This window comes from Megalobrama amblycephala, linkage group LG21 (genome assembly GCF_018812025.1).
Source record: "Megalobrama amblycephala isolate DHTTF-2021 linkage group LG21, ASM1881202v1, whole genome shotgun sequence".
Classification (NCBI taxonomy): Eukaryota; Metazoa; Chordata; class Actinopteri; order Cypriniformes; family Xenocyprididae; genus Megalobrama; species Megalobrama amblycephala.
The window spans coordinates 24,689,147-24,703,648 of NC_063064.1; the positions used below are offsets into that span (position 1 = coordinate 24,689,147).

At 36.0% G+C, this 14,502-nt stretch overlaps 1 protein-coding gene across 1 annotated transcript in view; it reads right to left on the minus strand.

Moving 5' to 3' along the window:
- pcdh17 (protocadherin 17) overlaps positions 1-14,502 on the minus strand; it is an 83,789-nt gene that overhangs the window by 34,678 nt on the left and 34,609 nt on the right. Inside the window, exons 3-4 of the mRNA XM_048172764.1 lie at positions 14,277-14,335; positions 13,976-14,148 (exon numbers count right to left, since the gene is read on the minus strand). Of these exons, the coding sequence (XP_048028721.1) occupies positions 13,976-14,148; positions 14,277-14,335 (232 nt within the window). The remainder of the gene's footprint in view (positions 1-13,975; positions 14,149-14,276; positions 14,336-14,502) is intronic.

A 14,502-nucleotide genomic window follows, 5' to 3' on the forward strand; every position in this document is an offset into this window, starting at 1 on the left:
AAGAAAAGTCTGCATTCTGAAAAACACTTAATATTTAGTAATATTATCACTGACGCTATCGGATGACAACATAACTGAGCTGGATGATGACACAACTGTCTTCTGTAGAGCTGCTTCATAGCTTAATCAAATTAGTTTCTGAATTGACAAATGAGTACTGTTTTTGAACCAAACTGAAGCAACTTTGAAAAGATTGTCACCATTTCAAAGCTCCTTTACAGCTTGTTTTTTCTTATATTCGATGAAGTTTGCATCATTGATTCTGTTTATTACTTTGAAGCTGCTTTGAAACAATCTGTATTGTATAAAATGCTATAGAAATAAAGATGACTCGACTTGATCCACAATGGGTTTTGAATTACGCATTGCATTGTGTTGTGTTTTAGAGTTAAAGGGATAGTTCACCCAAAAATATCATCATTTACTCACCTTCATGTCGTTCCAAACCCGTAAGACCTTTGATAACGTTCGTAATGCAAATGAAGATATTCTGAATGAATTCTGAGAAAATTTCTGTCCCCCCATAGACAGGTATGCAACTACCACTTTGAAGCTTCAAAAGGTTAATAAAGAGATTGTAAAACTAATCCATATGAATAAAGGGGTTTAGTTCAAATTTTCATCGCTTTATATGATGAACAGATAACAAAAGCTCAACGAACCGGCTTGATGCACGAGAACCTCATTGGTTTTTGCGGAAGCTCAAACATGCTGCGTAACGCACGAGAATGAACCTCATTGGTTCTCGCACTTCATGAGATCATGCTTGCGCTTCTGTTTACCATATCTGATGTGTGCACTGATGAATGTTTATGTGTGAATACAAGCCTAAATTATATATATAAATCATATAAAGCGATTGAGAAAAATTGGACTGAACCACTTTATTTATATGGATTCGTTTTACAATTTCCTTATGAACTTTTTGATGTGTCAAAGTGGTACTTGAGTGGACTGTCAATGGGGGGACAGAAATCTCTGGACATTAAAGTGAGTAAATGATGACAGAATTTTCATTTTTGGGTGAACTAACCCTTTAAACACCGTAAAAAGTAACACCCTATTTCTACTCCATAAAATTTTGGCAACAGATTACAAGCAATATGATTAATTAAAGAATTGAGTTAGAATTAATAAAATTAATTCCTTAAATGTCAACCATTTAAAACTAGTCAAATTTAAGTAAAATTTAAACAAAAATATCTGAATAACAGACATTTTGATGTTGATTTTATTGAAAATGTTTGGTCATCGTTATGGTGATCAGTGTTTTATTTAGTTGGGCAGTTTGACTCTTTGCTTTTTATGTCACTTTGTGGTTCTCGTAATGGTGTTTGCTAATTTTACACATTTTAAATGGTTGACTTTTAAGGAATTAATTTGTTACTCAAGGACTTAATTCTTACTCAATTCTTATGTTGAATTTAATTAATAATATTCCATTAAATAGATAATAACTTCCTCGTAAACATAGCGAATAATGTCCTGGCATCAAATTACCTTTTCCATTTTCCAAGAGATTTCTTTTCTTACAGTGTAATGCAGACATATATCTCCACTGGAAAGCCTGAGGTAGCATTCAGTATGCTAAATGTTTAGATAAGTATCTTAATAGCATGAATATTACTTTGATGGTCCCTGAAAACAGCCTTCAGTGGTCCTAGAAGCTCTGCAGAAGTGAATGAACATGGTGTCTTATTGAGTTTGAGAGAGCAACAAATCTCCAGCTTTATTCTGCTATTGAACAATGCTGTCCGAGACCTGCTACCATTGTTTAAGTCACGAAAGTCATTGCTTAGCCCCTGGTAATTGCATTGCTGGCGATTTGTAATCGTTATGAGGGAAAAGCCGCTCTTCCCCACGGGACTCGGCAGGTCAGCCGCTTTCATGCTCACACAGTCACAGGCTATATATCTGCTACGGCCGAGCTGGTGCTCACGTGCCTGAGAGACGTTTTTTTTTTTTTTTTTTTAAAGCCATATCTCTCGCCCACACATCTCTAGAAACATGACTCATGAAAACAGATGATCAGTTTTGATGTATGTTCTGATCAAAATCTCATTTGCACAAAGTTCATTTACAAGTGTGAAAAAATAAAGAAAAGAAAGTGATTAACTATTCAGTGATTTTGACTGATGAATCACCGCACCACTGCTGAGAGGTATCAAAAAAATGAACAAAATAAATCAGAAGAGATTTGCTGACCCTTCAATTTGTTAGTTGCGTTTTTCTCTCGACTACAAATCAATTACATTATTGCGACATGTCTGTTATTGTCGGAATTGATAGAGAACAAATTCGAGAGCTTATATGGCTAAATCAGATGTGCGGTGACAGCTCTACCTCGAAATAAAAAAAGAAATACGAAACTTGTCAAACATGAAAAATACACTGACGTCTAAAACTGTAAGATTTATGTGATATTAATGCATATTTGAGTCACTTTAAAGTGAGACAATGACAGTGATTACTCTTACTGACAGTCGACTCATGAAAGCATTGATGACAGAGCTGAGTCTATTCCTGTGAAACTCAAAAAAAAAAGCCCTGCTTCCAGAGTTTCTGCAATATAAACTTCAGTAAGATAAATTTTGGAGATTATGGAGTTGTGCAAGAGTGGAATTCATACAGAACTGCTTTACAGAAATGAAAGGATCCATGCATATTTACCATGACTTCACAAAGTAGGATGTGGATCAACTGTAAGGATAGAGATGAAGCTTGAGCAACATTATCAACCGAAATATTATCTGATATCAATATATAATCAATATTTTTTTTTTTGTTCACTAAAACTATTAAAAATTGTAGGAGATATGGGGATATTTGTTTTTAATGACCCTACAAGTTTGACTGAACCATCAAAATATGTCATTTTAAATTTAACATGTAAATTTAAACTTAAATGAAAATGAAGTGTTGCCTTGGAGATTAACTGAAATAAAAGTTGAAATATTAGAGAAATATAAAAAAAAAAAAAAAGGGATGAAAATGACAAAAGCACATAACAAAATTACTAAAACTTAATCTAAAATTAAAATGAAAACTGAAAATAAAAAATATAATAAAATAAATATAAATATATAATATCTAAATATAAAATATATTTATTTTTTAGATATAAAATATATTTATTTTTTAGATATAAAATATATTTATATTTAGATATAAAAATTAAATATTATAAATAATATATAATAAGTCATACCGTATACTATTTATATAAATAATACTAAAATGCCAATGCTTACTATATATGTTTGTCAATATCTTGTGTCTGACAAAATCAAGGTCATAATTAAACCTATAAGTCAAGGTTATCAACTGCAGTATTAATACAACATTTGAAAACTGCACATTTTCTCCACAAGCCAATACTATAACTGAAAAGACATTTGAATCACTATTGTGTGGTGTGGGTATATGTGTGTGTGTGTGTGTGTGTGTGTGTGTGGTTCGGGATTTCCCCTAAATTATGGGGACAAAATGTCCCCACAAAGATGGCAATATCCGAAATCCTTGTCTTTGCGGAATTATGTTTTTTTTGAAAATGTAAAAATGCAGAAGGTTTTCTGTGGTGGGTAGATTTAGGGGATTGTTTGTACAGTATAAAAATAATTACGCACATGGAAAGTCCCCATAAAACATGAAAACCCTCCAACTTGTGTGTGTGTGTGTGTGTGTACTGCAGATCTACCACCTTAGAAAACAGCCTGATGTCTTGTGGCAGTCATTTACACACATAATTCTTTATCTGTATTACACAGACCCGCTTTTCTTAGCAGCAAAGAAAGAATAAAACAGATGTGGAACTTACGGAAAAGAGTTGAATGAAGCGTTCTGAAAAGAATTGACAAGAAGAAAGCTAAGAGTGCTTATATGTTCCATTGAGAGTGTGGATGAATAACCCCGAAGAAGTGTAGAGCCATTTCAAACACAACATCGTCGTCTAAACACGTCTGCATTATATGGGCATAAAATACGAATGACAGGAAATGACCTTTTTTGGTGGAAAAAGGTGCAAAAAAACATTCAAATCAGTCAACATGGGTTCTGCTAATGCCTGAGTGCCAGGAAGAGGAGGTTACCTAGGCAACAAGTTGGAAAAGGGCATCAGTTAGGATGTCATTAATTAACTGATTTTGCTCTTTTGAAGTGGATGTGTTTAAGGATCACAAAGAGGGATATGCACAAAAAATATATCAATCCCTTTAGGTATATTTTCAGAGTGCTCTTCGCTTCTTGATTTATTTCCCACCTGAAGAAATATCATCTCAGCCCCTTTATTGCTCACCAGACGAATGGTGTACCCATTTTTCTGTGCTTTTCACTGAAGCGTTTGATGTCATGTACAAAACAGGTGCCAGGAAGTAATGCATTGGTCTTAAAGACAACGTGACATTAAATTCGAAACAAATGTCCTTGATCTTAATGTGCACAAATTATCGGTGCATATTCCGAAGGAAAATGTAATAACCTTCTCTGCTTCTGAAAATGTCTAATGCAAACATAACCTGCGTAGGCAGGGAAAACTAATGTAAATTAATAATATCATAGCTTAATGAGTCTGATTCAATCACATCCCGATGGATAACATTATGCCCACTGAATATTTTCATCCACATTAAACATTAAACACACCAGGTTTGATGTCAACGAGATGCAACACCATTATTGACATCAACTTTCACAGGATGCATCTTGCATATGAGCTATGATGGAGGGTGAAATTTTCATCTTTAAATGGTGTGTAATGATTTCATATTTAAGTGAACTATTCACTAAGTCACGTGCTTTAAGAATACCACTTCATGTGGTCCTTAAACACATGCACCTGTTCCGTTAACGAAGGCCATGCTGAAAGAATCATGTATTGATGAATGAATCATGTTGCTGGCAGAGAAGTTAAATAAGGCTTGTAGAATCGGGATCTTAATCAATATGTCTGATCAGACCTTTTGCCTGTGTGGTGCTGTGACGCATTTTGGAGTCTTGCTAGAGCGTCTGTTGTTTCCCAGAGCTCTGCCTCCACCTGACTATTCGATTCAAAGCATCTCAGCGGCTACGGAGAATCAATCAGCCGTCACTTTCAGGTAGTCTCAAAACTATAATGTGTGTGTGACCAAGCATCACATCGCTTTGTTCCAACAGATAAAGTGGGTAAAAGAGACTTGATTACCACGCCAAAAAAAAGAGAAGAGAGTGGGAAACGGGTGACTGGGTTTGTGTCTGGAGAAATCTATCCATTAGCATTCTCATTCATCTTGATGGCAGTTGCTTGGCTTGCTAACTTTTTATTTCAGACCAATCAGCTGAGTAAATGTCATGTGACTAATCTCTCTGAAGCCTTACAGAAATAGTTGTGTTTGACTTGAAGTGGCGCTGCACAGGCCGATCAGTGTATGACATCAAAGTACCACGAGAGCGGTTCGAAAGCAAAAAGAGCCATCTGTTTTCTAATCGTTCTCGCTGTACTTTGATGTCATACGTTGATCGGTCTTCACATCAAGTCAAACACACCTAATGACATTACAATGATGCCGATTAATCCTTCGTTATTGATTATTCTGTGCTGTGACGTCATGCAGAATGCAGAAGGGTAAAAATAGAAACCCATTCACGCTTTTAACTCTTTCTTCCCCACCAGCGTTTTTGAAAAAAGTTGCCCGCAAGCGGCAGCATTTTTGATCATTTTCACAAAAGTTATGGCCCCCAGAACATTTTCTTGTATAAATATCTGAACATGCAATATATCAAAAGAAAGATCAGATGTTTTATTCTAGCTTCATGCATTCTTTTTTAATCAGCATTTGAATGTGGCTAAGATTAATTAAAAAAAAGCAACATTTTGAGCAAAAAGCTAAGAAAATCGCGATTTTGTCAAAGAATACGTATGGATTGGATTCACAACGATGATCAAAACATAGATGGAGAGGATAAAGCCAGAAAATGCCATCAATGGTGGGGAAAGAGTTAAGAGTCCTTTAAACATATATATATATATATATATATATATATATATATATATATATATATATGAATGAAATATTTGAAAAATATTTTCTTTTTGCAACCATAATGGTGCAGTCATATCAGGGGTTAACTGGACCAGAGTTATGGTTAACTAAAACTAAACTAAAACCACAAAAAGCATTACTTTTATTAAAAATAAAATAGCACATAAAAAACTAAACTTATTTTTAGCTTATTTTATTTTGCAACATTTTTTATTTCTGTTTAGTTTAATTTGAAGTACTAAAATAATTAAAACTAAAACTGAAATAAAAAAATAAAAAATAATAATAAAAATGACAAAGCACACAAAAAATACTAAAACTTTAAAATGAAAATGAATATGGAAAATCTAAAAATAAAAACTAATTTTAAATATTTATAGAAACAGTGACACTTTATTTTACAGTGCTGTAGTTACACATACTTAAGATAGTAATAACAAAAATTATGGATAATTACAAGTAACTAACCCTAAACCAAACTCTATCCCTAACTGTAACTCTATAGTATGTACATGTAGTTAAAGGGTTAGTTCACCCAAAAATGAAAAAAAAATAAAATAATGTCATTTATTACTCACCCTCATGCCGTTCCACACCCATAAGACCTACGCTGGCTATGAAGGCCTCACGGAGACATCAGATTTCAACAAAAATATCTTAATTTGCGTTCCGAAGATTAACGAAGGTCTTACAGGTGTGGAACGGCATGAAGGTGAGTAATAAATGACAGATTTTTGGGTGAACTAACCCTTTAATTAATAGTACTCAGTACTAATTTGAGTAATTACAATGTAACTACGGCACAGTATAAGAAGTGTAACCCTAGAAACTATAATCGCTGACACCAAAATAACCCTGAACCCTAACCCAAGCTAACCAGCTAAAACCCTGAACCCCAACCAAAGCTAACCAGCTAAACTTGGTAGATTGGTAGACACTGGTTCAGTTATAACAATAATTACTTTTTCTATTTCAGTTTCTCCATTTTTCTCTTCCATTTTGTTCCTTCAGACGAATAATCTGAAGCATTACAGTGGAAAAGAGGTGAGACAATTTGATTATCGCGCTCCAATCAAACACAATTAAGGGAGGTCATCTTGAACACTTACACAGCAATCTAATGGGACCTTTTCACGCACACACACGTACACATTATCGCAGGTACACATCTCGGTGCTTGCGTAATGGCCCGGTGTTCGTATCTCGTATACGTGCGTATCGGACCGTGTGATGGCCGCTGATGAACACATTCCAGGATTAGCCTTTGCTGCAGGCAAAACTTTACATCAATTAATCACCAATTAATACAAAAAATACTTTTCTGCTTAATTAATACACAGCTCCCAATTTAGAGAGCCTAATTAATCAATTTCACGATTGCACACGCGCCGGGCGACAAAAAGAATAGAGAGAGGAAAAGAGGGGAGTGAAAGAAAACATACAGAAACAGAAAGAAAAAAGAGTGTGTATTAAATAATTAACAAAAAAATACATCGCACACACCAATATTGAATAAATAGTTTATAAATCACATTAAAAAAAAATTAATTAGTCGTCATTCAAGCTGGCATTGCCTTGTCTACAAAGGATACTTCAATTTGGGACAAAACAACATCTCAAATTGCTTCCATGCTTTTAGAACAGCATTCCCATTGGGAACACGATGCCTTAAAACACTGTCTAGGTAGGCAGCTTACTAGGTTCTGGAACAGAGCTTGTGTTTGTTCTAAGAACAACTTGGTTCTGATCCAATTAAGAGCAGAGAGACCGAGAGAGTGAGAGGAACATGGCAGATAACACTAACTCTTCTCTACAGGGATCAAAACATGACACTGGATCCATGTGAGACTGCAGTTCTATTCACAATGCGTATGTCTTTCCAGTTATGATTCCTATAAATGTGTTTGTGCTAGAGGGTGAGCATAATTAGAGTAGATGGCGAAAGAGAGAGAGAGAGAAAGAGAGGAAAACGAGTATTGTCTTCTACTACCCTCTGTTGTTTATGTCTGCGTGAACAGGGTCTGGTCTTTCTCTGCTCGACTGAATTATGACTTAATACACAGCCCAAGGAAAAATCGCAAACACACACACGCACACTTATACGGGCATTAAATTCTCACAACCTGTGCGAGTAGCTAGGGTGGATGTCCGAAAGGAAGTGAAAACACACATGTGTATGCCTGCGATAATAACAAAAACTATGTCCAGCGATTAAGATCTTATTCTGTTTCTCTTCTCATCCGTATCTCTGTATTTAATTTTGCCCTTATGAATACACAATTTGCCATCAGCTATAACAGTTGTTGGTACAACAGCTAGTTAATATTCTAAGCATGGATGCGTATCTAGAAACACATCTAGAGATTGAACTCACAGTGCACCCCAGGGGGTACTTAAAGTCAACATGAAATATCATTTTATTTCCGTAATGTGACGTATTTCATGTTTAATGAGAAAAAAACTTGTAGGATGGGACTTTTTTCAGGCAGGAATTGACTGAAAAGTGGGCATTCTATACCAGAGTGAAGGCAACCTCAGTGTCTGGCTATTGGTTATCATAATACTCTTCCCTCTTGATGATATGATCCAAGGAATGTTGTTTCAGAGGCAGATCAACAAAACCAAGTGCAAACCTCACCCCGCAGCCAATTATAAATATTTCGTTGGTCATTAATCACAGTGCTGATTGCCTACACAATGCTGAAACAAATACAAACCCTTTGGTAGCACAAACAATGGATGGATCCTTTAAAAGATACACTCTAAAAAATGCTGGGTTAAAAACAACCCAAGTTGGGTTGAAAATGGACAAACCCAGCAATTGGGTTGTTTTAACCCAGCGGTAGGGTTAAATGTTTGCCCAACCTGCTGGGTAGTTTTATTTAACTCAACTATTGTTTAAAAATTACTGTATTGCTTAATTAAAATTAACCCAAAGTATGTTGGAAATGAACATTTATTAATGTTCAATGAATAGTTATTAAACAATAAACATTTATTAAATTGCTTATTAATAAATTTCTATTAATAAACCATTAAACTATTACATTTATATTAATAAAATATTAAAGCTTATTAATAATCATTCACCTTTTGTCTATTATTGTTGCCTCTAATTGCATCTGGTTTTTAATTTCCCAACTATTTTGGGTTCATTTTAAGCTAGCCATATAGCAAAAAACTACCCAGCAGGTTGGGCAAACATTTAACCCAACCGCTGGGTTAAAACAACCCAATCACTGGGTTTGTCCATTTTCAACCCAACTTGGGTTGTTTTTAACCCAGCATTTTTTTGAGTGTAGGAAGCTAAATAATATTCATTACTCTTAAAGGGGTCCTTGATTATGATTTCACTATTTTAACTTTAGTTAGTGTGTAATGTTGCTGTTTGAGCATAAAAACATCTGCGAAGTTATGACGCTCAAACTTTAATGCAAAGGGAGATATTTTCTTTTACAGAAATTGCTTTTTAAGGACTATAACAAAGGGATGGTAGGGTTTCTTTCCGGGTTGGTGACATCACAAACCCCAAAATTTACATAAATCCTGTCCCCGAGAACATGCAACAAAGGGGATGAGGTCACGTTGGGCTGCTTTAGAGAAGAGGAAGAGTTGTTGTAGTAGAGTGTTGTTACCATACCGCCATTTTACGTCGGACTGCTTCACAAATGATGAGTTGAATCAACTCAATCTAATCTAATACATATATTTATCCACTAACCATTAAGAAACATCCAGATGCGTTCTAAAAGTTGTAACTTCTTCCTGAGTCTCTCCATCAGTGTCCGACTCCGGTTTGAACAATGTAAGGCTGAACACTGTTACTGACCATCGTCATTTTGGCTGCGTGAGATTCTCCAGCTTTGTTGTTGTTGAGCAACCGAAGCGTGAGCTGTTAAAGCTCTTCTGCAAAGGGGGCCGGGAGCAGCAGCTCATTTGCATTTAAAGGGAAAAAAAAAATGCTGTGTTTTTGCTCACACCCAAATAGGGGCAAATTTGACAAGCTAAAATAAATGATCTGTGTGATGATTTGAGCTGAAACTTCACAGACACATCCTGGGGACACCAGAGACTTATATTACATCTTGTAAAAGGGGCATTATAGGTCCCCTTTAAAAGTAACAAACATGTAAAAAAATAAAAAATAAATTAATAATAATAATATGATTTGTTGATTTGTGCAGCAGTGTCTCACCCACACTTCTATTCTTCACAACGTCAAATACATCTTATTAAAGGAACAGGAGCTACTTGGTAAGTCTGTTTTTTCACCCACAGTGTTGATTGTTTTTTAAGTTTAAAAGCAAATAATGGACACTTTAATAACTTTAATGATAATTCTAAACAATATCTAGTGTAATATGAGTGAAAACCAAGGAATGATAGATTAGAGAGGGTGATATAGTAGGGAAAAGCAGACAGAAAAAGGGAAGTTCCCATTTCCTAAATGATGCATCAAACCCAAGTTGCTCCTTGTGTACACACATACACGCACACACAGACTAATATCCACTGACCACAACCTGCTGCCATAAAAAGCTATAATACTCCACTGTTAAAGACACCACTATAACACGCTGCATATGCAGGGAAACATAACGTTCACTACACAGTAAAATATCCATTTCAAAGGCTTTTAACACAGATTTAGAAGCTGGTGGTAGTGGAGACAGTCTAATGTTGAATGTGATAATGCTTACAAGAGGACACAGGGGATCTCTAGGCTAGCCTGGGCTTTCTCTAGACTGTCATGTGTCATCTATGTGTGAAAGAGAGTTTAAAGTGTGCCTGTCTGAGAGAAGATATACCCAGCCCTCTGGAGTGATATTGGCAAAACAGACAGCCATTCCCAGTTAACTGTCTTGTAGCTTAATTATTGATTTCAATACTCAATAAAAGAGAAAAGAATGAGGAATGGGAGAAAAGTAAGTTTGGCCATCAAAACCCGACCTGTTTGAGAGGATAACTACACTAAATATACTATTCAGAGTAGACATATTTAACTTAACGCAAACATAAAGCTGTGAGTTAATCATACTAACACTGCTCAGTGTTTCATGGATTACAGCCTATATCTTTCCATGCAGAAAAAGCGTGAAAAAAAGTGACGACTTTTATATAAGAGTTCAATTAACACAAAGAAAATATTTAGGAACATGTATTTTAGGCACAATCTTCACAGATAATTTGTGCATTTTTCCTCTTTAAATGGAAAAAATTTGAATCGAAGTCAAAACAGAAATTGTTTTGCGCCTCTGTGCAAAGCACTAGTGTTTTGTTCCTGAATGAATCATAGTTTTTGAACGAATCAATTTGGTTTGATGATTCACTAGACAGTTAGCCACTTTGTTCCTGAATGCTTCAGTGTTTCTGAGCGAAACAATTCAGTCCGAGTAAATGATTCAGTAGAAAGTCAGCTGATTCATTTCTGAATGGATCAGTGTTTTTGAGCGAAACAATTTGATTGAGTAAATGATTCACTAGACAAGTCAGCAGCTTAGTTCCTGAATGAATCAGTGTTTCTGAGCAAAACAATTCAGATGATTCACTAGACAGTCAGTCATTTAATTCCTAAATGAATCTGAGTTTTCAAGCAAATTGTTTCAGTTGAGTAAATAATTCAATGATTTACTCATAGTCAGTTGTTTTGTGCCTGAATGAATCAACGTTTTTTTAACAAATTAGTTAAATGAATGATTGACTCACTCAGACAGTCGCTTGTCACCACCTATTAACAAATTTGTTGAGTAAATTATTGACTCACTCAGTGCCTTGTCGCCACTTATTGCCGTATCACTGTAACGTAGAAGGACTCGACGATAACTACAAATAAAGAAATCACGATTGACGGTCAGGTTTTCATTGTCTCGTGGCTCAGGTTAATATAAAGCTTGTTGGACATGCGACTATTGTAGCTGCGGCTCTTGTCTTTGTATGTGTAAGTGAGTCACACTGTTAAACTAGCTAATTTCAGCCATTCTCCAACCATTCCCATGCACCATTAAATGACAACATTCTCAAAATATGAAACATATGGGCCTCTTTAATTGGCCAATTTCTCTTGCCAGTGCATTCAGACTATTCCTGAATCCAAATGAAAACACACACACACACATACACACACAAGCCAAATCAAGGCAGACAGGCTTGGCGTACTCGTCCACTGCCTCGGCTCAGATAGCGGTAGATTCCCCTCTGTTCTATTGATTAATTGTGCCATTATATTTGATGTATTGCTTTCTGTGGCCCATTTATTCTCTTTCTTTCCCTCATGTTTTGTTTTTTTCTTCCTCAGATTGTCGTTTGAGGGATACGGCCCCAGTGTAATAGTCTTCAACATGGCCCAGCAGACCTGGGTATAGATGAATAAAACCATCTTTACATGCTTCCTTTGTGAACGAGTGCAATGGAAAGGGAGTATGGGACTGCTTTCTTATCTGAAGTTATTGTTCTAACATGTCACGAGTAATTTGTCCTACCAAGAGAGACCCGGAATAATTATTCATATTTAATCAGGTTGAGAATGTGACATGGCCTGCTGGATGATAAGTCATTTTCCATGTTCCATTATCAAAATTTTAAGGAAGCGCCTACCAGCGCCTAACCAGCACTCACTAAATGGAACGGCTAGAGTGGTTTGGCTTATAAAATCATAATGTGCCTGCCTGCTTTGATAAACTGAGAACGTGGCTGGAATACAAGAGAGAGAGAGAGGGAGAGGGAGAAAATGAAAGATGGAGGAAAGAGGACAAGGAAAATAGGGAGTCTAAAGGATGGAAGATAGTTTGAAAAGCAAAAGAGAGCGAAAGAGTGGGAGCGAGAGATGAGCTGTTACGAAAATGAGAGCGAGACAGCATAAAGATTCAACTGCAGTGAGGTCAGCAAACGAATAACCGATTGAGACCTCTAACTGAAAGCTTTCGTTTCATTTGAGGAAGGGACATGCAGAGAAAAACAGCAAAGAGAAAGATGACGCTTCCCACAAATAAGAATATTGTTACTTTTTGGTATATTTGTAAGGCATATTACATTTAAATAATTATAAACATATATGCATTATAAATAACGAATAATTAAAAATCGTTACGACCAGGGCTTGACATTAACTTTTTTTGCTCACTACATACTGTGGTTAGTGGTTTTCCAAAGTTACTAGCCACTCAGCATTTTCACTGGCCAAAATTTTGACTTTGATATCATAGGGGTAAAACTGCCATATAGATATTTTTAATATTATCTCAAAATTTGGTAGCAGGTATATTAGGCTGCTGTTACTTTAAGAGCAGACGCACGGATCCATTCTACTGTTACAGTTCTTTCTCAACTGTTTACGTTCACTTAAAACCGACTAGGTTTACGTGAATAATCGCCAAGACTAGTATTTTGACATTATTTTGTGTGTATTTGACTGTTTAAGCGTCGAAAAAGAACTTAATTTAGTACTGAGAGGTGGCTTTATGTGTGCGCACTTTGGGTGTGAGCACAGAATCTGCAGGAATGAGTAAAATTATTCAAATTTAAGCCCTGTAATACCAACAATATTAAGTGAGTGAGGGAAGGCAGGTGTGTTTTTGTGTCAACTCGCTGTTGGAGAGATGAAAGAGCAAGAAAGCGCAACTATCACGTTTCTATTCTGCGAAAAATGAGTGTTGAAGCGTTTCAGATATTTCAGTATCGACATGTATCGAAAAATCGATATTTTTGACAACACTACATTGCACTTAGTTTATTATTTCAGATGCCTTTTTAAAAGACTACAACTGAAAAATGTATATATTATATATATAAAACTCAACTCGCCAAATTGGCTAGTAGGAGTGACTGCGTTACACACCACTGCTGAAATCCACCCGCAACTTCAAAAAGAAAGACTGTAAGAAAGCTTGCAAGAAGAGAGATAGACTCTAAACAACTCAATCTTTGGTTCTAAATAAAGTTCCTGATGTTGAAGGACTCACCCTGCTCAAGTGGTTGAGGCTTGAGGCCAGTAGCCTTCATCTTGAGAGCTTCTTTAGCGGACATGTCACAGCAGGAGCCTTTATTAGTGTCCTGATCGCTGTCCGCTTGGTCGCTGTCCCCGTGCCCGCTGTCTCTGAGACTGGCTCGCTCTGGATCTTTGAACGTGGAGCTGCTACAAGTCGAATAAACAAGACGAAACTGATCAAACGGGCATGGGTTTTTAGTTCTAATCTGGAGAACGTTTATGTGCAGAGGAGTTTAAGACAAATAAAGCTGAGAAAACTGTTAAATAGGCCTTACCTTTGAACAAACTGCTGCCTGTTACCCATGTAATTGGGCTCAGCAGGAAAATTGTCTGTCTGTGAAGGAAAAAGGAAAAGAGTTTACGTCTTGCACGACACTGAAATGTGTCCTGGTGTGCAACAGAATCTCCTGGTTAAAGAGATTGATTAATTATTCATAAAAGGGGGGTGGGAGAGAAGGAGAAAATGAGGGGGGCTTTAATCCTTAGATTTGTGCATTTTAA